Raw genomic sequence first — 22,287 nt, 5'->3', positions numbered from 1 at the left:
TTTGACGATTCGATATCTAACTCTCCATCTGTTGACGTATCAGTATATAGTGTAGTAGGACACTCATATATAATTTCCTATTCAGAACAACCACTCTTGATTTTAAATTGATAGCAGTAGCTGCAGCCTCCTCCGTTTCCTCATCCGGATTTTCCTCAATCGTAGGCTCTCGAGAGGAACTTCCGTTTGTATAATCCCATTTGATATATTAACTTATATATTTGACCGTTGCCTACCATGCATGGTCAAATGATATTTATATGTAGAGTTACTAGAGACCGTCTAGCTCCCGCTGAACACTTGACCAGTACGAGGCCGAGAGAAGGAACTGGACTTTGGAAATGTGCCGGATAATGAAAAAGATAGTGTGCGGTTAAGGGAGATTTAAACTACTATTTAAGACAGAAATTTTCGGGACGCAATTATTTAACTACTTTATAAAAAATATACTGATTGGACAAGGACCGGTTAAAACAGACTAATGTGACCGGGCGGGATATCCTGCTGGGTGTTTTTCGGCAGTATGCGAAAGCGAGGTATTGTATTGGGTAATGTATTGTATTTTGATATGGCCCTTCGTCAATACGAGTCATGGAAGCCACCTTTGATTTCGGATTGACCCGAAAAATAACAATACATAGTCGGTTCCAGAAGTTTATATCAGTGTTGTTCAGGAAAATCATAATTGCGCAATCATTTTACAAAATAGGTTTTACGAGACCGAAAACTAACAACACTTTGTTGCCCCCACTCCACTTCCTTGATAAGAAGTTCAAATATGCTTTTTTCAAGATGACGGCCATGTTAGATTTTGGACCGGCCTGAAAAATAACAACTCTTGTCAGGATAATCTTATGATCATTTCAGGTAGGTTAGAGCTAAATCAAACTGGTGGAACTCTTAAAAAAAAGTTTCAAATATGTGTTGTGCAATGATGTTACAAAATGGCCGCCGTGACGGCCATGTTAAAGTTTTGAATTTATTTATCACGAAGAATGGTGATTCGTGGATAGACATGCTCTCAAGACTTAATCAAAATAGTATTATAACGGGACAACTTGAATGTGTCTAGGACACAACGTCTATCCAACTACTACAGCCCTCACTTTATCTTATCACGCGACAACGTCGGCTAGGACACGCTACCTGAATGTATTATCTACCTTTGCTGAGTTGTGTAAACGTTTCCAGATAACGGCGGGAGTAATCAATGTACCTATGGCTAGGTATCCGACAAAATGGCGTACCTGTGATAACGGCCTGTTTACTGCTATCGGAAAAAGGTATCATTTTATATATTAGTAACAGTATGTAGATGATAGGAGGCAACAATTGTTAAAATACAATAACTACATAACAAATATATGCGTATTGGTATACCTGTAGTGTCTTTATTAGAATAAATATGAAATTTGTTTCTAGAATTAAAATATTAAGGCTTAAGCGTCCGGGAATATTGTGTTTTAGGCACATATTAAACTCCCCTGCATATTTAAGATAAAAAATCAGGGCGAGATTACTGAACTTATAGACTAATAGGGATTTGGTTTTGTTGTGTTTATCATCATGGACAGACTTCTAGACTTATGGACTAATTTGGATTTGGTTTTGTTGTTTGTGTTTAACGTCAGGGCGAAACTACTGGACTTATAGACTAATATGGATTTGGTGTTGTTGTGTTTAACGTCAGGGCGAGACTACTGGACATATGGACTAATTTGGATTTGGTTTTGCTGTGTTTATCATCATGGACAGACTTCGAGACATATGGACTAATTTGGATTTGGTTTTGCTGTGTTCACTGTCATGGCCCGACCAACTGACTTATCATGGATTAATTTATGTTTGGTTTTGTTGTGTGTGGAGTCCTATCAATACCTATGGTCAGTTAGGGACGGCCTCCCCAGTGTGGAGGGTACATACGTTAAGTACATCTGTGTTGGACAAATATAGTCAATTTAATATGATAAATTGGTGCTATGGACAAAATTGCAAGAACATAACTTTGTAGTAGAAAATTTGATGTAACGTGGCTCGGTGACTTTAAAAGACAGCTTAGTTTTTATAATTAGTGTGATGGAATTCAGTGCATTTAAGCTAACATATTTTATAATATTTATTGTAATGAATTAATATTTTTATAGATCCAGACGTTGAAATCTTACCTCAGAGACAAAAAAAACGTGTTATCAAAGTTGATTTGTGTACACAGGTGTGATAATATTGAAACATAGTATCATTTATATGCCACATATGTCCCGGTTTTAAGACGCCGACACGGAATATTTTTCCTATACTGATTGGTTTACTGCCGAGATAGTGACATTTGACATAATAAACATTATGCAGATTCAAAACCAATAGGTAACCACGAGAACCTAAAGTTCTATTGATATTTCTTCTGATATATTGCACCTTTATTTACCAATGATAACGGTTTTTAAGGAATATGCGCGCATGCGTGATGATCTAATTTAAATGAAGGAGGAAGTAATGTAGCTATTTCAGAATGCGTTAATCACATATTGTTGACGGTTTCCTTTTTTATACGAAGGTAACACATCGAGTTTTGCGATTATACTGTAACATATGGTGGAGCATATGTTTATTTTAAAGAAAAAACCGGATGAAACATTGAAGTGAAGGACAATTTATTGACCAAATAGCAACAAAAAGGTAAGTTTGCTTTTAGTACTAACTTCCTATTTGTAATTGTGTACTTTGTTTTCTTACGTTTGGTATCTCCTCGACAACCGTCCTTATATGATCCTGGCTGTTGCGAGGACGTTTAACCCCCAAAACAAATAAGACTATTCAAATACGAAAACTTTAAATCAATATTACAATTAAATATATGCTGAATAAACAGCAACACATATCGCAATCCTGTTTAAATGCGCCACTTCCTACATTCTTATATCAATATCTAGTTATAATTGTTTTGGGCACGATTTAGCATTGTAATTATCAATTATCTTCCGGTTCAACACACTGAATCAAAAGAAGTGACTAGGAATATATCAGCAATGGAAAAGTAGTTAAGAAAAAAAATTGAAATGACAAATATTTAAAACTTATTCGCCTCTGGATATCATTAATAAGGTACAGCGAGTGCATTTATTATCTGCGATATTTCTGCTTTAAATGACCATAGGTTTTGAAAGCACGTAAAATTTGAAACACATTCGAATGCCTAATGTTAGATTAAATAACCTTTCCTGTAGCTGGATGAGTTGTCCCGCTGGATGTCTACGGCTGTATGTTTTAGAGACCAACCAACCAATTGTTTCCCCATAGACTTTAACGTGTTAACGTTTTGGAGTATTTCATTCAAATTCTTGAATTCAATATGACAATTATGGTTTATAACAAAAGTTTAGGGTCTGATATAACACCTAATCAAAAAAAAAGTTGGGTCTTTCAGCTCAAATTTTCTCCATGGTAGCTATTTTGAAAATAGGTGAATTTAGCAGTAAAAATTCTCAAAAATCTTAAATGTTTACCTGTTTATTATTATTACCTGAACGTTTGGGAAAAAAATCAATCGGACTTACGAAATTTATATCAACATTTCTCATTGATAGTTACTTATCAGGCTACATATCTATTTTCTCACTTCATAACATACTGGCCAATCAGTGGCTGCCAGACATTTATTCTTGGCTCAACGTTCTATACACAGGGGCTATTTCAAAAATATATTTTTTCAATTGGTTGGTTGTTCCCTTTAGGGAGATAGCTATATAAAGCTTACATTAGATTCGCGCTATCACGAGTGGTATTGTCCTGCGTTTCCTAGTAGTAGCAGGAAATATATGTCTGTTTCTAGAAGTTGAAATTTGATTGGTCAGTGAAGGGGAAAATGAATTAATATGTATGAGAGAAAGTGATTCCCACGTGCAGCACGCGATGTAAAAACGGTGTGATAGGGAACACATGGGATTATGGTAATTCTAGCCTATTCTACCTCGCCTACGTCTGCTAGCGTAGAAAATAACGAGAGGCTCCGATTTAAATCAAACCTGGTATGACGAAACCAGTGCCACTTGGACATTTGTAATTCGATCTAGCTAGATGGATGAATAATTTCCACAAGGAAAATAAATCTACTTAATAACAAGTTAGGGTAACAAAGGTAAAATATTCGACCTGTAACAGTCCTTTGGGAGTTTTTATCACCGCTCGTGTCTACGTGTCAGTGGGGTCTGTAATACTTAGAGCGGCATAGCAGAGTTACCTAGTAATAACGTGTTGGGAAAGCATGTGGACAGTCGGCTTAGTAAAGATCCTGATGAACGTAAAAGCTCTGTGTTATTTATAAGCAAACGAAACTGATAAATGTGGGGCGTTCAGAAAGTGGAGGACGGTAAAATTATACATTTGTAACATTTTAATTAAAAATCGATATGGTTACAAAAATCGTTTCTTTGTGTATTTACCGCATACATCAGCATTTCATCATTAACGATGTGATAATGATAACTTCGAAAAAGGGCCGATGATGTTAAAAAATTTCAGAATCATTTTACAGAAACAAACTCTACATTTACGTTAAACTTGAGTGATAGACATGAACAGCTGTGAAATATGTAGCTTTGTGTTTCAATTATTTTTTTAGTTTGATTTAAATAAAGAATGAAGTGTAGTAAGGGACGATAACTCGTTATCGTTCCTTACGGAACGTAATGATATTATGAGCTAATTCGCGATTTTTGCCGGCTATTGTAGCGATTTGGGGGTGGAAAAAATGACACATACAATTTTGATAGGGTTTTGAACCATTGTAAAACTCGGCTCGATCTAGGTCTGGATGTATCTGGTATCCCTGTGGAAATTCGTATTTATGAGATATTTTGGGTCAAACATGCCAAAATCGTCACTTTGACCGGTAGCTTCTGTTTAACCGGTCCTTAAAAATAAGCGATTCAATCCAAAAATTTGAACTCCAAACATAACAAGAAGAGATAGTTCTGAAGAAAAGCGTATCTTTAGTTTTTCTATATCTTTCATAGAACGGCCACAATAGGGTTTTGAAAAAGGGTCGTATTTTATCGAGAGGTGGCGGATGTTACGTCACGAGTCACCTAAATATCCAATCAGTAGGCCCGGATGCATTCACCTTCCTATTAAATCTTCTGCCCAAACGGGAAAAACCCATAATCTATTTTTGATTTTGTTCTGTGGTCCCTAGAAGCCCTGATTTTGACATCATAATGATATGCATGACATTTGTTTTTATCTTTGATCGTATATGTAATTATTTATCGATTAGAATACCGCGAGTACATCTGTTACAAAGATAAACTTAGGGTTGATTGTTTGGTTGTTTTATTACCACGTGTATATATTGCAATCAGGATCGTTTTAATTCTGGGTCTCCTTATAGTAGTGGGTGACTACCTCACTGAACAACAACACACGAGAGACCCTAACGTATGCTTGCATAGATGCCAATTGCTGTCTCATAATCAATTAATGTGTCATATTCCAGAAAACTGAAGAATTATGAAAATTATTACAGTGGTAACCCCCAAATCTTCAATTTCCTCTCGCCAGTATCAATATTTAAACGTATTTTATAGTTTTAAATGTCGCGCGAATAAATTAAGTGCATGTGAGAAAATTAAGTGAAAGTGAGGAAATTAAGAGCAAGTGAAGGTATTTATGCTAAAGGAAAGGAAATAAAGGTTTTTGGGGTTACCAGTGTTATAAGATAACCAATAATCTATTTAGTGTCCCACTTAAAAAAAATGACACAAATGTTCTTCAAGGTCATGGGGTTTGCAACTGATCTTTTATTTTCCGATCGGTCAGCCAAGATGGCCGCCGCAGACTTATTTGCCTCTGCCTGGTGAAAATTTAGATATTCTTTGATTTCGATTACCATTGGTATATGGTATATATTGGTATTAGGGGACTGCAAATTCCATTGCATCGGTATCATTGCCAAGGCTTCCGATTGGTCGAAGTTTAGACAATGGATTTGGATGCAAAATGGTACATTTTTGTAAATAGGGGAATTCGAATTCAACCACATGGGATTCATTGCCATATAACCACGCTGATGCTTCTTATTGGTCGAAATATTGACATTGAACGATTTTGATATAAACCAGGACTCGTGCATGGAACCTCTGAACTCAAGACGGACATTTCTGTATCACCCTCAGCATTTATTTTTTTCTGTCTTTCGTGCTCATCCAGAGTTATCTTCCCTAACTGCACTTCATTCTTTCTGTGACACTCCTTTAGGTGTCACCCCACTAGTAAAGAATGAAGTGTAGTGAGGGGCGATAACTCATTAGAGTTATCGTTCCTTACGGAACGTAATGATAATACGAGCTAATTCGCCTATTTTGCCGGATATAATAGCGATTTGAGGACAGAAAAATTGGCACATACAATTTGGTTGATACTTTGAGCCATTGTAAAACTCGGCTCGATCTAGGTCTGGGTGTATCTGGTATCTCTGTGGAAAATCGTTTTTGTGAGATATTTTGGGTCAAACATGTCAAAATCGACAATTTGACCGAGAGGTTCTGTTTAAATCGCCCTCAAAATTCAGAAAAAAATCCAGAGATATATACAATGGTCATACAAAGAGATAAATGTTTCCTTAATAAAACAGTCTGTTTAGTTTTTCGATATCTTTAGCAGAACGGCCACAATATTGTTTTGAAAATGGCCTATTTTTTCGACCTTCTCAGTATTTTCCCACTCGACTGGGGTAATTACCTATAAATAGGCTGCCTGTTTTGATGACGCTAGACCGGACGTTTCCTTTCCGTTTAGCACGGTTGGAACAGATGGACCGGGTCGGCACACAGAGTTATCAGCATTAAAATCATTGTGGATCAACTGGTTTTATATTTGTTTTGCGCGAATCATATTGATGATGTCTTTTTAAGTCTGTATTAACATCAACAGGTCCGTTAAGATTGATGTATGAAGTTTATACGTGATGGAAATTATTAACATATTTGGTTCTGTCGGCTTGTCCGCATATATAAAGGAAAACTATAGAATAACGCCATCCGGAACTCATCGGGTATTGTCCCTGAAATGATTCCCCGAGGAGTTCCGGATGGAACAACACCGGGGACTTCACGCCGCTTACCCGTTCAACTCAAGGCTTAAACTGCAGTCAAAGTGAGTTATATTACATTTTACCGCAAGTACCAGGACTTAATTAATATTATATCATATTAAAGGTGACATTGCAGGTTATAGCTGTTCTACTATGACCAAATTGGTTGCTTGACATGATCAGTAATGGGTATTCATCGTCAACCCAGACCAGCGTTCAGTTCTTTTCGATAACAAATGATCTAAACTCGCGTAAGCTTGTAAATGTCATACGTGTTCATTCACGTTTTAGAGACGGTCGACGTTTAAATATGTAATATTTATTTTCTGTATTGTTTGTTTGTTTAATGAAATTACTGTTTCGTTAGGCCTAGTTAATTGATATATGTTTATGTTTTGATATCTTAATCAGCTGCTATTTGTTTATGTCGAGGAGCAACGTTTCGAGAATCATATCACATACATATCAGCTTACAATGACACGAACTTTCAAGGAACTACTGTACATGTACTTCAGTACACACTAACAGTATATTGATCAATTTGGTTTCAATAACAGTTTTTTTCTCAATTTTTTAATGAATTATTTATATTCAAATGCTTTAAATTTTGAAATAAAAGTCTCTGACCTGCCCTTTATTGAAATGGTTCTTAGGACAGTGACAAATTATATCATCTTTTGTATTGATAAGTGAATGAAGTAAATTTTCAAATATATTTGCCTCAAATACCATACAACATATTTTAACCTTACACTTTCATGCATCGAAGAAAATAATATGCATGAAAGCTTTCCTGACAAATTTAAGCTAACATTGTCAATTATTATGTCGCATTAAGTAAAATTCAGTTACTTTGGGTGTAGAAAGATGGTGTGTAATTTATTTTAACTTTTGAAATTAAATTTATTTCAGCTTATTACAAAAAAGTAAAAGATGGAAAATTATTTGACAAAATCAAAGAGTTACCAGGTTTTAGCTATCACAATTTTACTAGTCGACTTTGAAATTTCATCAATTAGTAAATTTTCAAATATCTATAAGTTGCTTTATTATAAATTCGATATCAAAATATTTCAACCCTTTGCTTACATACATGTGCAAAAGAAAGCCATGTGCGTGAAACCGGCTCTGACAATTTTACTAAAATTAGCTAAAATTATGTCAATTGTTATGTTGCATTAAGTTAAATTAACTAATTTAGGGTTTGGAACCTTGTTTTTATTTTCATCTTTTGAATTTAAATCAATATTAACATATTAAAAAAGGTATTATAGAAAATTACTTGTTATAAAATTAAAGAATTGCCAATATTTTAATATTATTCTATAAGATAGTTTTTCTTCAAAATGTGGGTCCTCCTAAAGACATGAACGGACCTGAATCTGGACCTGAATGGGTTTTAAAGGTGTTTATTGATTATAAATGTGTTATTTCTCAGTGTTTTATGCAAGAATGGGTGTTATTACATGTCGAAACACCATTTTCATTCGAAAAAACAAATTTGAATGATGTTTTTTAAAGCTTGTTAAATGAATCGCTAATCCAACGACAAACACAGCGGATCAGAATGGGATCGAGTGGACCTATAAACTGTGTATAGTTTCACTGCAGACATACTCCCACTTTTTTGGCCAGGACACTAAAGGACACAGTCCGCCTGGCAACTATAATATCTTTTATATTTTTGTTCATTAAAATGATACCAGACAACTATTCCAGTGGCAGAGAATTTTTTTTAACTGTTTTTACATTTTAAAATGTTTTAGCTTATACATTTTATACGTAGCTATTACATAATTATTTAAATAAGCTGGGTACATTAGCCCTCACGTAACAATAAATTACTTTTTTAAGTATTAGACAGCTAACAAATTTTCCTCCTCCTTTTCATGTTAAATCCTTTGTTTTTTTTATTAAATTTCTACTGCCGCTTTTTTCTGCATTTTTTCTTATATACTTTTGATACGCATACACTAGTATAAGATAAAAACCCGCATACACCATAGGGACGCCCCGGACCATCTATACCTCCAGCCAAGCCCGGCAAAAGGACAAAGTACTGTACCTTACGGAAGCAGTGACGTTCTCGACTGTCGGGTGTAACTGGTGGCCTTAGACCCGGGGTACATAACAGACGCATTATATATCGCCCCTTATTTGAACACCAACATACGACAATAATCTCACTCTTGAACACACATATATATCTACCGATATTTTTTGTAAAAATAACTTAAAATATATATAAAGATAAAATTTTAATATAATTATATAGTAAGCCTCTTGGCTCCCTTCGGTCGCCCTCCCACGACAAAAAAACTATAACGTGGGCGTGGGATAATTTTACACCACCATAGAGCGACTGGCGTACATGGGCTTGTCCACAACGTGTCCCCCCCCCATCCCCCCATCCCCCCCCCCCCCCCCCCCCCCACCCCCCACCCCACTTGGGTTATGATGAATTGGCTAAAAGGGAAGCTGATGAAGTTCTTTCAAAGAACCAAACTCTTGTAGAAAATGTTTCTTTTTTTCAGTCGATAGGTATTCATTAGTGCTTTAAATAATAAATAGGTTTTCATCTGCAGCCCGCATTGTGCGTATAAATGCTCGGATGTAAATCATTAATCATTAACATTTCAAATGGCCAAGAGTTCTACATTTTTTTCAAAAGTTTTATTATTTGTTGAATACTCACACGGGCATGTCTAGACTCCCATTCAGGCCCAACCGATCCCGTTCAGGTCGACCATGTTTGTTGGTTCGATTAGCGACTCGTTTACATAACTTAATTAAAATATATATCTTTTATTTAAAAAAAAATAGAAATGGTATTTTACTATGAAATAACATCTCTTCTTGCATTATGCACAAAAATATTATACAAACTTAGCTATAATACAGTTAAAATCCCGTTCAGGTCCACTCGATCCCATTCAGGTCCGCCGTGTTTGTCAGTTCGAATAGCGACCCATTTATCGAGCTGTAAAATACATCATTATGATTTTTTTTGTACAGAAATAGTATTTTACTATGAAATAACATCTCTTCCTGTATTATGCACAAAAAATTGATTATACAAACTTAGCTATAATACAGCTAAAATCCCGTTCAGGTCCACTCAATCCCATTCAGGTCCACCGTGTTTGTCGTTCGATAGCGACTCATTTATCGAGCTTTAAAAAAACATCATTCAAATTTGTTTTTTTCAAATGAAAATGGTGTTTCGACATGTAATAACACCCATTCCAGCGTTTAGAGTTGTTTCTATATTATATGTATTTTCATGTAAAATATAAAAATAATATCAGTTCAGTTCAAAATGATTGGAATATTTTTAACTATTAAATTTAATTAAGCGTGTACATAATATCAATAAACGTTTGATAATAATTCCCATTTATTCGTAACATTTTCCTAATAAAACGCAGTTCTATGGGAAGCATACCAACCCCTGTACTTGAAATGATTATACAAATCACACATAAACACTCTTTAACATAAGATATAGTAGAGATAAAATGAAGTAAACTGCATCACATGTACAGCTGTCCCTTTATTCTAAAACTTATCTGTGAGGCTGGAGTTTCAAAGTGAAGCCCTGCCATTTTATAACCGAAATGTTTTCACAAAGCATGTAATAATGTGTTTGTAGATCCACAAAAACAATGTTTTTATCTCATCAAATCGCATATAAAGGATTAATAAATAGTAATTAATTAAGTCCCGAAGTAAAGTAGTTCTATTTCCGTTTCTTCTGATTATCAATGTTATTCTCTTTTGATTTCAGGAGGGAAACATCAAATTCAGACTCCCTACAGACAGATAAGACGCCTTCAGTGACGAACTATTGTGCCTGCCCTAGCGAATATTTAAATATGATATTGAAGTTCAATATAATACGTTTATAGGACTTAATCCGTTCTTAACCACATTATACATTTCGAACAGCAAAATGAAGTCGAGCAATCTGCCCTGCTCGAGTAAACACGTGACATGTGTTGTTGTGAGTGTGTGCGCGATTGTGTATATTTTCCAATACTATGACTTACAAACAATATTTACTGCTAATGAAAGAATAACATCTACGAATTCTTCTGACCATATCCATTTTATTGCTAGACACTTTAATTATCAAAATGAAACATTAAATATAAAAGGATCATTCGAAGGAGATACCCCTCAATCTGATGTTATACTTCGCATCGCTAATCTTCCGTCCAATTTTTTAAAACAATTGTACAGTAAGGACTTAAAACATTTGAGGCCACAAGAAACATCAAGCAAGGCTACCACACCGTCGAGTACTTTTGAAGATAAGTGGTTGCTTCCCCCAAGGAAGACGGCAATTGGAATAGACTGTCCATTGCTTTTCTCAGGAGACCAGTCTGAACAAAAACGTGCTAAAACTTTAATGGAACATCCAAAACCTCCATTTCCACTTTCATCTTACGTAGAAATGACAAAGGACTGCGAAAAATTTAAACGCCAGATGCATTATATCACAAGTTCATTAACAGAGGAAGAAGAGAATTTCCCAATAGCTTACAGTATGATTGTTTTTAAAGAACTAGAACAGACTGAACGTCTTCTGAGGGCTATTTATCGCCCACAGAATTTTTACTGTATACACATTGATTCCAAGTCTCCAAATGACTTTCGGGACACGTTAACGGGAATAGCCGGCTGCTTCGATAATGTGTTCATCACCAATATTTCAGTAGACGTTCGCTGGGGAACGTTTACTGTAGTTGAGCCTGAACTTATCTGTATGAAGGAACTATGGAAGTACAAAAGTTGGAAGTACTTAATAAATCTGACTGGGCAGGAGTTTCCACTTCGATCCAATGCAGAACTTGTGAAGATTCTTAAAGTTTACAATGGAGCAAATGATCTCGAAGGAACAGTGAAAAGGTAAGGATTTTATAAGGTAGGATTTTCATTTGCAAAACTGAAGGTCAACAACGGCCTGTCTTGTGGCTGTATATCCGACCAGTTTCAATGTACAGACTATGTGCTGAGACGTAATCTACTAAAAGCAATTCTATAGCGTTTTGTTATATAATTACTTAAATAATGTTGTAGTGATAAATCATTACTACATTACTACATGTCTATACACATTACATTTTGAGGAATTCTCTAATGATCCAAATATATCCTGTCGTGCAGTGTCAGATTTGTTTAGCTGAATATATGGCAAGTCTACAGAAATATGTGAATTGTTTTGATTTGTCCACATATAATTAATTGATCGTATGCAGCTCTAGGGATATAATTCTTAGAACTTAATAGCTTGACCCAGTACTTAGTTGCATTATAATACTGGCTATACACAATTGGTTTGGTTTTATTTGTTTAACGTCCTATCAACAGCTAAGGCCATTTAAGGACGGCCTGCCGTGCGTGCGATATATGGCCTTGTGGTAGGCTGGAACTTTTACCGATTTATAGTGCTACCTCACTGAAACAACAGCCGAAGACACCCATCATGACACCCCACCCGGTCACATTATACAAGACACCCCACCCGGTCACATTATACAAGACACCCCACCCGGTCACATTATACTGACAATGGGCGAACCAGTCGTTCCACTCCTAATATACTGAGAGCTAAGCAGGAGTAGCAACTACCATTTTAAAGACCCGGTATGTCTCGGCTAGGGGACAGAACCCAAAGCCTTCCTCACAGGGGCGAATGCTCAACTCAGCTGAAGGCCAAAAGTAAGGCATTGTCAATGGAGACATAAGGAAGGAGAAAGTTGTTCAGAAATAAGAGAAAAGATAATATCCTAAATTTAGTCGCCTCTTACGATCATGCAACGGGGGCAGCAGGTACACCTGCAGGGCATATACACAATTGGAATGGAAATCTTCCCAGTTCAAAATAAATTATTACATTACATGTGGATTTTTAAACACATAAAATCTTTTTACAAAACCCCAAGTGGACTTTTTCAATATCGTGACCCTTGCATGAACCCCAAAAAAGTTTAATTAATATATGACAATTTAAATTGATGTGTTTACACTTACGTAATGCAAACACAGCCTTTAGACCTTGCACTGAAAGTTGTTTTTGTACAATATTGAATTTATTATCAAATTTAAAGATAACTGCAAGGTAAGTAAACTGTTCAACAACTTCAATTTTCTTTCCGTCAAAAAACTATATCTCCTCATTTCGTAACCGGCCTCCATTTCTAAAAACCACAAATTTACTTTTATCAGTATTTATTGTCAGCTTCCGTGCACTTGCATAAACAAGTAACATATTCAGCATCTTTTGCAGCTCTTTAGCTGATTCAGCAAGAAGCGTACATTAATAAAAATAAAATGTAAATCAGTATACTCCTGCTGGTCATTATCAGCCGGGTCAGGGTTGGTTGCAAAGCCCTTGAAGTGATTATAAAAATCATCAAAAGATACATTTGATGTATACTATTTTACACTTGTAGATGTATTGTAAAAATAACGTGGGCTGGTCTTCCGTAGGTGCTCCAGCATATCGCCTTCTAGCATACTATATTACTTTTTACATCTCGCCTCGGCACGTTTACGCTTACGTCTCACTAATTGTGCATGCTTTTCATTACTTTTGTCTCTACTAAAATAGTTCAGTATCAATAGGTCTTCAAGGCATGTAACTGGTCGTCAAACCAGGGTTTACCTTCTTGTCTGGGATGTGGATAAGGTAGATTGGACTCGTCCTGTGTCCTTGACATGTGATGACCTGTGTGACCTTGTAGTAAACGGTGATAGTATTCATATGACTTCATGCGTGAAATTGTACCAAACTGGAATTTATGGACTCTTGAGTAGATTCTCGGGAAATAGTTACTGACTGGTTGATCATGTCAATGTTTTCTCCAATTGCATTTAAATATTGTTCTTTACGGCTTTTGTTCCATTTATATATTGGTCTACCGACACCTGTTGACTAGTTGACTGGCACATCCCGTGAAGATGTAATTCGTAGCTCAACATGTAAAGGGGCGTGGTCAGAGTATTCAGTGAAACTACATACAATGAAATTATTAATATATGGAAAAAGTACAGGATTCACAATAAGATAGTAAATCGTGCTCATACCATTTGTACCATTAAATGTTAAATCATTTGAAAAATCCTCAGCCCTGTAGCCTTACATAAGTTAAATAATCTAGAACCATATTCGTTCATGACATTGTCTGGGTTACTACGTACATCAAAACTCACTTCATTTTCATAATTGAAAAAACATTTTGTTGCAAAACTTTAGCTAACTTATCGTTTTTTAATAAAATCAGCCTCTCTTTGAGTTCTACAGTTAAAATATCCTATCAACATTACATGACCAGGGCTTAAGTACTCTGCTATAGCCGATTCTATTTCAAAAAATAAATCACAATTATATTGTGTGTGATAATTTGATCGAGTAGGCGGGATATACACTCCCGCAACAAAAACATCTTTGCCATGATCAAACAATGCTTTGTCAAATTTACACCATACAACTGAATCAAACAAAATATCGTCTATTGTAATTTGCTCTTTGAATTTGTGTCATATTAATACTGTCATACCACAACCTTTTGTGTGGTTTGAACGTATTCCTGGTATACATGTAGAAACAAAACCATTGATATCTGTATCATAATTTTTCGGTATCCAACATTCTGTTCAACATCATATGTTGTAATAAATAGTGTAAATATTTGATCAGTAGTTTTGGTATTTAAACTCCCATCAAATAACCCTTATCTAACCATTCTCCACTAACCATGATCCACTTTACTGAGACGTGTAGGACGTCCACCTGGTTGAGGCTTGGCCACTGCCGATGATAAAGGCCCTCTATACAAATCACCGTTTATTTATAACTTGTCCTTTATCAGGACCGCGCACTTGTTGTCGGCACGTGCCTGCTTACACACAGGCCACAATTTCTTCCTTGTATCCTGAGCAAACTTTGGAAATTGCTCGTTGATATATATAACACTACATTTCAGAAACTAAGAACTTTTTCCCACCATCTCACGTTGAGCGAATAAATGAAACTTCACTTTAATTGGTCGGATTTTCCCTTCAGATTTAGGACCCATACGTTGTGTATCTATCAATACTAACTCCTCCTGAATGTTTAACTTTTCACGAAATATTTTTAACACACACCGGACACAGCCTTCGTCACGCCGTTGTTCACCGTGGTTACTTCATGTATCACTCGTGGTCTCCGTCTGCGCACTGGTCGCCATATTGTTTTCGTCCTCCTGAGGCATACCGTCTTGTTCAAAAAGTAATAAAGTGTCATTCATTGCTCGAGATTCTATATCGACTACAGTGTAGGATACGTTTTAAAAGCGTTCGATAATGGAGTCAATTGCTTGTTTCATCATTTCCTCGTCCTTCCTCATTCCGTCACCTCTCCTGTCCTCGTACTTTTTACTTCTGAACTGTTGACTTTTTTCAACCTCCGTCAGCCTCTCATTCAGATTTTTCACGTCTTTTTTTAACATCACTGAGTGCTCTCTCAATAAAATCGTGTTTACTTAACTTTTCTTTCATTTCGGCAATATTTTTAATTAGGGACTGGGCCCAACCGGGTGTCGAATCAGCGAGCATGGCGGGGTTTACGTTAGGGGGTCCGGGTAGGGGGTACACCATGGTCGGGGATTGGAGATTATGATAGTTCATATTCATATATTGAGGTGGACTAGTAGCGTTGTTGAAATATTGCTGGTGAACACCATTGGACGGGACTGTGTAACTAGAATGTTCGTGCATGCCTACCTGGCTCGCACCTGCGTTCGGCCCACGTACACTCGTACTATTCAACTGACCTTGGCTTCCTTTGATAGAACTTTCCTTCTTCTTTTCTGCTTTCTGTTTCTTTTTAGGCGGCATTTAAATGCCAATGATACTACACCAGGGTTAAATCTTTACACGTGAATACTTTTTCAGCTTCGTCCACTGAGTTAAAGCAGATACTCAGATCCGCTTCACGCGGAGCCTACAAAGCACACTTGCCTACTCTGACCGCCATCTTGATATCTAATTTATAACAGGATTCTTTGTTATCTGACTCCAACTGAACATTCTGTGAGTACCTTTGTCCTGTCAAACTCTGACTCCAACTGAACATTCTGTGAGTTCTTTTTTCTTCCCAAACTCAGACTTCCACTGAACATTCTGTGAGTTATTTTTTCTTCCCAAACTCTGACTCCAACTGAACATTCTGTGAGTTCCTTTGTCCTGTCAAACTCTGACTCCAACTGAACATTCTGTGAGTTCGTTTTTCTTCCCGAACTCAGACTCCCACTGAACATTCTATGAGTCCTTTAGTAAGTTGACATTAATTCTAAACATTTTTTTAATGTCACCATAAAATGGTTTATCAGTGAAAAGATACAAAATTAACTTTTCACCTGTGATCAAGTGACCTTGGGTCATGGTCCTTTGACACATGGATTTTGGCCTATGATCAGTTTTCTTTTGTTATATTCCGACCAACTTTGTTTCATAATGTTAAAATGTTCAGCAGTGAAATACTACAAAATTGGACTTGTTTTAGAGACCTTGACTCTTGGTTGATTAACTATGTTTTTCCAATTCTCACCATCTTTGCTTCATAATTCAACAACAATGTTTTCCCCAGTTGAGGGATGTAAAATTTTATCTTTACACTTGACCAAAAAATGTGCAAGAGCGGGAAAAGAATGCGGCAGCTGTATCTCCCGGAATGTCGTAATAAGCGACTAATTTCGGGGCCCCCGCAAGGGACCAGTGTAGTGACGATGGGCCACCTGAAATAACAACGAGTGTCGACCACCCTGACACTTTGATACCAAATTCTAATTATCAGATAATAAACTGTACATATGGCCTTAACTAACCTTCAGCTTTTGAAATAAAAATCACTTTTGTGTTCATGTCATATCTGATTAGACAAGTATCAATTATTTGCAAAATATTATTAAAATATATAATTTGATTAATTTTATTTCCAGGGCAAATACTGGACGTTGGGCGAAGGCCGGGAGCCCTCCGGCTGGTATTCGTCCTGTGAAGGGGTCCGTTCATATAACCGTCAATAGGGACTTCGTCGACTACGTCCTTCACAACCAGACTGCAATAGATTTCCTTAACTGGACGCGCGGAGTTGACATCCCCGACGAATGCTTCTTCGCTAGTCTCAACCACAACCCACATCTCGGTATACGAGGGACCTATAAAGGCATGTATAAAATACTTAAGTTTAAATACGTGTGTATAAGAGACCAACCAACAAATTGTTTTCCATAAATTTAAGTGTTAACGTTTTGGACTATATCATTAAAATTCTCGAATTCAATATGGCAATTATGGTTTATAACAAAAGTTTAGGGTCTCGTATAACAACACTTTATCAAAAAAGGTTTAGTCTTTCAGTTCAACCTTTTCCAAGGGTAGCCATTTTGAAAACGGGTGAAATTCGCTGTAACATTCTCAAAAATCTGAATGTTTTATTATCTCTTCATTATCATGACCCGAACTTTTGAAAAAGAATTCAACCGAACTAACAAAATTATATCAACATTACCTATGGATAGTTACCAATCAGGCTACATACCTATTTTTTTTACTTCATAATATGCTGGCCAATCAGTGGCTGCCAAGCATTTTATCCCTGGCTCAACTTTTTTATACACAAGGGGTGTTTCAATTGGTTGGTTGTTCTCATAACGTGGTCATGGCAGATAGTGTGTTGTTCAAATCATCTGTTGTCCGTCCAGGCAGCCATTTTGAGAGTTAAAAGTTAAAAATATCCTCCGAAAGTGCTTCACGGATCTTCCTCAAATTTCATATGTAGGTTTCACTCGTTCAGTTAACATGGATAGGGGAATTTCTTTAAGAGGAGTTTATTATTTTCAAATTTTCTGATAAAAAATATTTGTAATACCATTCGTGATTTCTGAAACCCGGGACTAAAGCTTAGTACTTTTTGTCAAAATTTATATCAAGAGGTTTAATAGGAGGAACAGATAGACGTTTGAATGTCGGGAGTCAAAATATATCCGAGATCTCTTGTTGGTTTAGTTCGATGTATTAATTTTGTGATGATCGCCAACAGAACCAAAATTCAGATAAACAGTATGATACAATTTCTATTTCATTTACTGTAGATTTAAATAAGAGACCAAGAGGGCATTATGAAGCCCTAGACACTTCTGTGATTTAGGCAATGCATTTTATTTCTACAGAAGGATTTAAAAGCATTTGCTTTATTTTCCCTATTACGACCCCATTCCTTAGACACAAGTCTCACCTTTTACACATGATCGATCCCCCTTCTCCAAGGATACTCCACACTTAATTCCTCAAATCTAAAAGGAAAATTGTGCTACTCAGACTCTAGGGGCCCCACCCACCGAATATACAAATAGGTTCCCCTTCACCAAAGGATGCATCAGACCATGTATGGAACAAGCATTATCATTCACAAAGAAGAGGGATGTTTTAAAAAAAATCTATATTTCCTTTATTGGGCTCCAACTCTCAGGCGCTGGGGAGCCCGGTCAACCGTTTTAGGGGGAACATCACTGTAAAACGACGTTCATGACATGGTCAAGGTCACTGTTACTCATTTTGGCGGGTATTGTTACGGGACCTGTATTGCTTTACGAATACTCAGTATGTTTGGGTTTTTTTTGGTTTTTTTTATTATCAACTGGAACCTTTTTTACTCATTCAGGTGAACCAGAGACCAGTACTGATGTCAAACCTTTCCTAACACGGTTTAAGAATTGGGGAGGTGAACCATTTGACTGGCCTTGCCATGGAAAAAGGGTGCGGATGATTTGCATTTTTGGTGTGGAAGATCTTCCTTTGTTGGCACAAAGACCCGAATTGTTCGTGAATAAGCTTTACTGGGACTTTGAACCGTTCGCGCTGGACTGTATGGAGGAGCTTATTTACAACAGAACACGCGATGGTTACCTTCAGACTACAAAATTCGATACAACCTTTTATGAAAATCTTGACTTTGTGAAAAACCAGGTTTAGTGAGAGTACTTTATTCTTGTGATAGTACTTTATTATTGTGATTGTTTCCTGATTGCTTTTGCTTCCGGGTGTAATTTATACATGTCAAACTTAATATAAAAGCATGAACTTGGATATTGGATATATCATCAATTATATTTATCACATTCTTAACGGCTCATCAACAACAGAAGTGCCATAATAAAATAAAAAAAGGTATTAAACACAAGGAGACCGTTGATATGAGCAATGCAATTGGTCATCATGCTTCAATAAATAGCGTCATATTTGTGTGGCCAAATAACGAACGAGGGCAACCTCATCTCGGCGACAGTTTATTTTGCACTTGGCACTGTCGCACTTTTATCCACAGCCTATAAATACATATTCACAGAGGACACCGTCCTAAAATGACCTTAGCTATTAATAGAATAATACTTTTATTACCAAATATTTCTTTATTCTAACAAGCAAAATGTTCAGACAGCTGGAGGCATGATTATGTAGTAAAACTGATAATTTCGAACGTGTATCTATTGTTAAGATTTCTGTTGCTAAGACTGTTATCTAGATAGAGAGACACAATAGATTATTGCTACCTACAACACATTGTAAGCTCTTATGTGCCAACGGTTGAGACACGTAGCACAAGTTTCTGGAACGAATATCGAAGCAATAGTTGGAAGCCGGCATGTACAGGCTGTATGACTTCATAATCGTCCTTAGAAAATCCAGTGTAGAATGACTTAAAGTTATTGTATCTTGGTTGTAAATTCAGTATCTCAACGCATGTCTCAAGAAACAATGTGTGGGACCCTTCAGGGCCGAGCTGGTTTCTCAAATATCTTCTGTTCATTCAGAGGACATTTGAAAACACAAGACTAAGATTTAATATTGTGTAACTTCCTATTAACAGCTAAGGTCATTTAAGGATAGCATCCCCTGTGTGAGAGATGCATGCGTGAGGTCTATGCACGCGTGTGTACTTTGGGAGGATGTGGTATAATTATGTTCTCATTGGGAAAGCACGGAACTGTTGCCGACTCTGTAGTGCTACCTCACTGAAGTATGCAGCCGAAGCGAAGACACCCAGGAGAAAACCCACTCGATCACATTATACTGACAACGGGCAAACTCACAAAATGCTGCGGTCAGCAGAAGTAGCAACTACCATGTTAAATACTCTGATATATCTGTGCCTAGGGACAGAACCAGAGGTTCCAAACAGGAGCGAACGCTTAACTAAAGGCCAACAGTCAATAAGGTCCACTGTATTCCACTACATGCTGATCGTAGAATGCGATTAAAAATGGGCCCCTGCAGAACTTGAGATTGTTCCTCTTGGTCTTTCATTAAGGTGACATTGAATATACCAAAATAGAGTTCCAGTCCCATTGCACCAATTGGAATCTTAAATAGCTTTTGTCTCAATTACTCTGTCTTACTGTTAATAAATAAAAGCAGGTATATTGTTTCCCTGCTCCTGCATGGGTATGCTTCAGTGCGACAACACTATAATGTCCGGCATCAATTCTGTGTTATCACATAGAGACAAACACAGACATACAGCAGCTTCCAAAGACAAACACACATACATCACACATGCATCTCGGAAACATGTGAGGCCGTCTTGACATAACGCTAGCTTTTGATTGGACGTTTAACAATGCTTATCAATTTCTGCTTAAGGTAAAAGCCACCGAAGAATTTCCTTTTTATACACCCATCAACGACGGGCTGTATTATGGTATACCCTACGCTGTCCGTACGTCCGTCCGTCCGTTAACTTATTCATTGCATGCTCTCTCTAGCCGTTATTTATCAACGAATATGAAACTTGGTACGAATACTCTTTGGCAGAAAAGTTCAAGCATGTGCGTGTTACGAAATTTCGCCCCTTTTATTGCCAAATATGGGAATTGTGTAGAAAATGCAAAATGTTTTCTGCTTTTAATTTCATTTTTCTAAGATTTTGTACAATTCAACTAGAGGCAATTATGTTAATCATATATTATAGGTTTTTAGTTTGTGTCTCAATTATTGGGATACAGCTTATTCATTAACAATCCTTTTGTAACACCCTCTTGCCTTTTTATCAACATATTTATATGAAACTTGCTACAAATACTCTTCACTACAACAGCTAAAACGAGTTCGTTTTACGAAAATTTGTGATTATATTTACCAGAGTTATGACCCTTTTATTGCCAAATATGGGCAATGTGTAGAAAATTAAAGAAATTTTCTATTTCTTATTGAATTCCTCTAAGATTTTGCTAGAAGCTATTATGTTCAACATATATTAGGTTTTTTTATGCGCCCGTCAACGACGCTTCATTTTCCTTTGGTAGCCTTTCCAGTGACGGGCGTATCATGCTCTAGCTTGCGGAGCTCTTGTTTCGATTGTATTGACATGAATTTGATCATTTCTATATAGGCAGAAATGCGTATACCAAACGTTGTAAAACATTTTGAAAAAGAAAAGCATAATTTATATTCAATAATGATAGAATTTAGATTGAATACAAGTGAATATATAGGGTTCGAGAAATTTCATCTAAATTGAAGTAAATACGTGTATGGGGACGAAAAGAATTTTGATTCAACGAGATAAGAGTCATGAGAAATAATGACCCCCCACCCCCCACCCACCCACCCACCCCCGAAAAAAGGGAGGGGGTCAGATTTAAATATTATTCCTTAATGTATTCTTGAAAACTTGAGTCAGAAAATCATAGTGACCTTGTTGCGAAATTGATTTATAACATGCCAGATTGCCACTTCTAATGTAACACAAATGTTATCGATTTGTTTTTCAGCCATAGCATCCTGTTGTTAAGAGTAATTGCATGCAGATAATACTAAAGAAGGAAGGAATATATCGAGTTTTCACTGAAGATGATTAATCAAATTTGTTAGGTATTTGTTTAAAATCTGCACGCGCTGTCACGAGATGTGGAACAGTGAATTGTTGATCACGCGCGTGACAATAAGGTCCCCCTTTCTCATAGGTACGAGTAACCTTGATGTGGCCTATTGTTTAATGCTTAATAAAAGTATGCAGTATCTACTCATTAATTACATATCAATATATCTTATTATATTGACAGCTGTTTTCCTACATCATGGACATCATTGTCCGTATTTAAACGAGATTTATCCTTTTTAACCAGGCTGTGCTTCCTGCTAATGTATG

The 22,287-nt window shown here is 36.5% G+C and overlaps 1 protein-coding gene across 4 annotated transcripts; it reads left to right on the top strand.

Annotated features, from left to right (window-relative positions):
• The first annotated feature begins 299 nt into the window (after positions 1 to 299).
• Positions 300 to 19,226, top strand: LOC117340932 (beta-1,3-galactosyl-O-glycosyl-glycoprotein beta-1,6-N-acetylglucosaminyltransferase-like). Of its 4 annotated transcripts, none has more exons than XM_033902717.1 (5): positions 300 to 1,283; positions 2,555 to 2,676; positions 10,876 to 11,999; positions 17,078 to 17,304; positions 18,802 to 19,226. In XM_033902717.1, the coding sequence occupies exons 3-5, from the start codon at positions 11,041 to 11,043 to the stop codon at positions 19,110 to 19,112; spliced, it is 1,497 nt and encodes a 498-aa protein (XP_033758608.1). In that variant the 5' UTR covers positions 300 to 1,283; positions 2,555 to 2,676; positions 10,876 to 11,040; the 3' UTR covers positions 19,113 to 19,226. The 4 variants fall into 4 exon arrangements, with proteins under 4 accessions (XP_033758608.1, XP_033758606.1, XP_033758609.1 ...); XM_033902715.1 differs by having other exon boundaries at positions 1,691 to 2,676; XM_033902718.1 differs by lacking the exon at positions 300 to 1,283 and adding an exon at positions 1,332 to 1,915.
• Positions 19,227 to 22,287: the final 3,061 nt, after the last annotated feature.

Source organism: Pecten maximus, chromosome 13, assembly GCF_902652985.1.
Source record: "Pecten maximus chromosome 13, xPecMax1.1, whole genome shotgun sequence".
Classification (NCBI taxonomy): Eukaryota; Metazoa; Mollusca; class Bivalvia; order Pectinida; family Pectinidae; genus Pecten; species Pecten maximus.
This window is presented reverse-complemented; position numbering and strand designations above follow the sequence as displayed.

What these genes read in the sequence shown, in the direction of transcription:
- LOC117340932 (XM_033902717.1), top strand. Translation starts at nt 11,041, where the DNA reads ATGAAGTCGAGCAATCTGCCCTGCTCGAGTAAACACGTGACATGTGTT. An exon ending in CTCGAAGGAACAGTGAAAAG is followed by an intron (nt 12,000 to 17,077) that starts GTAAGGATTTTA and finishes TTTTATTTCCAG; the next exon opens with GGCAAATACTGGACGTTGGG. An exon ending in TATACGAGGGACCTATAAAG is followed by an intron (nt 17,305 to 18,801) that starts GCATGTATAAAA and finishes TTACTCATTCAG; the next exon opens with GTGAACCAGAGACCAGTACT.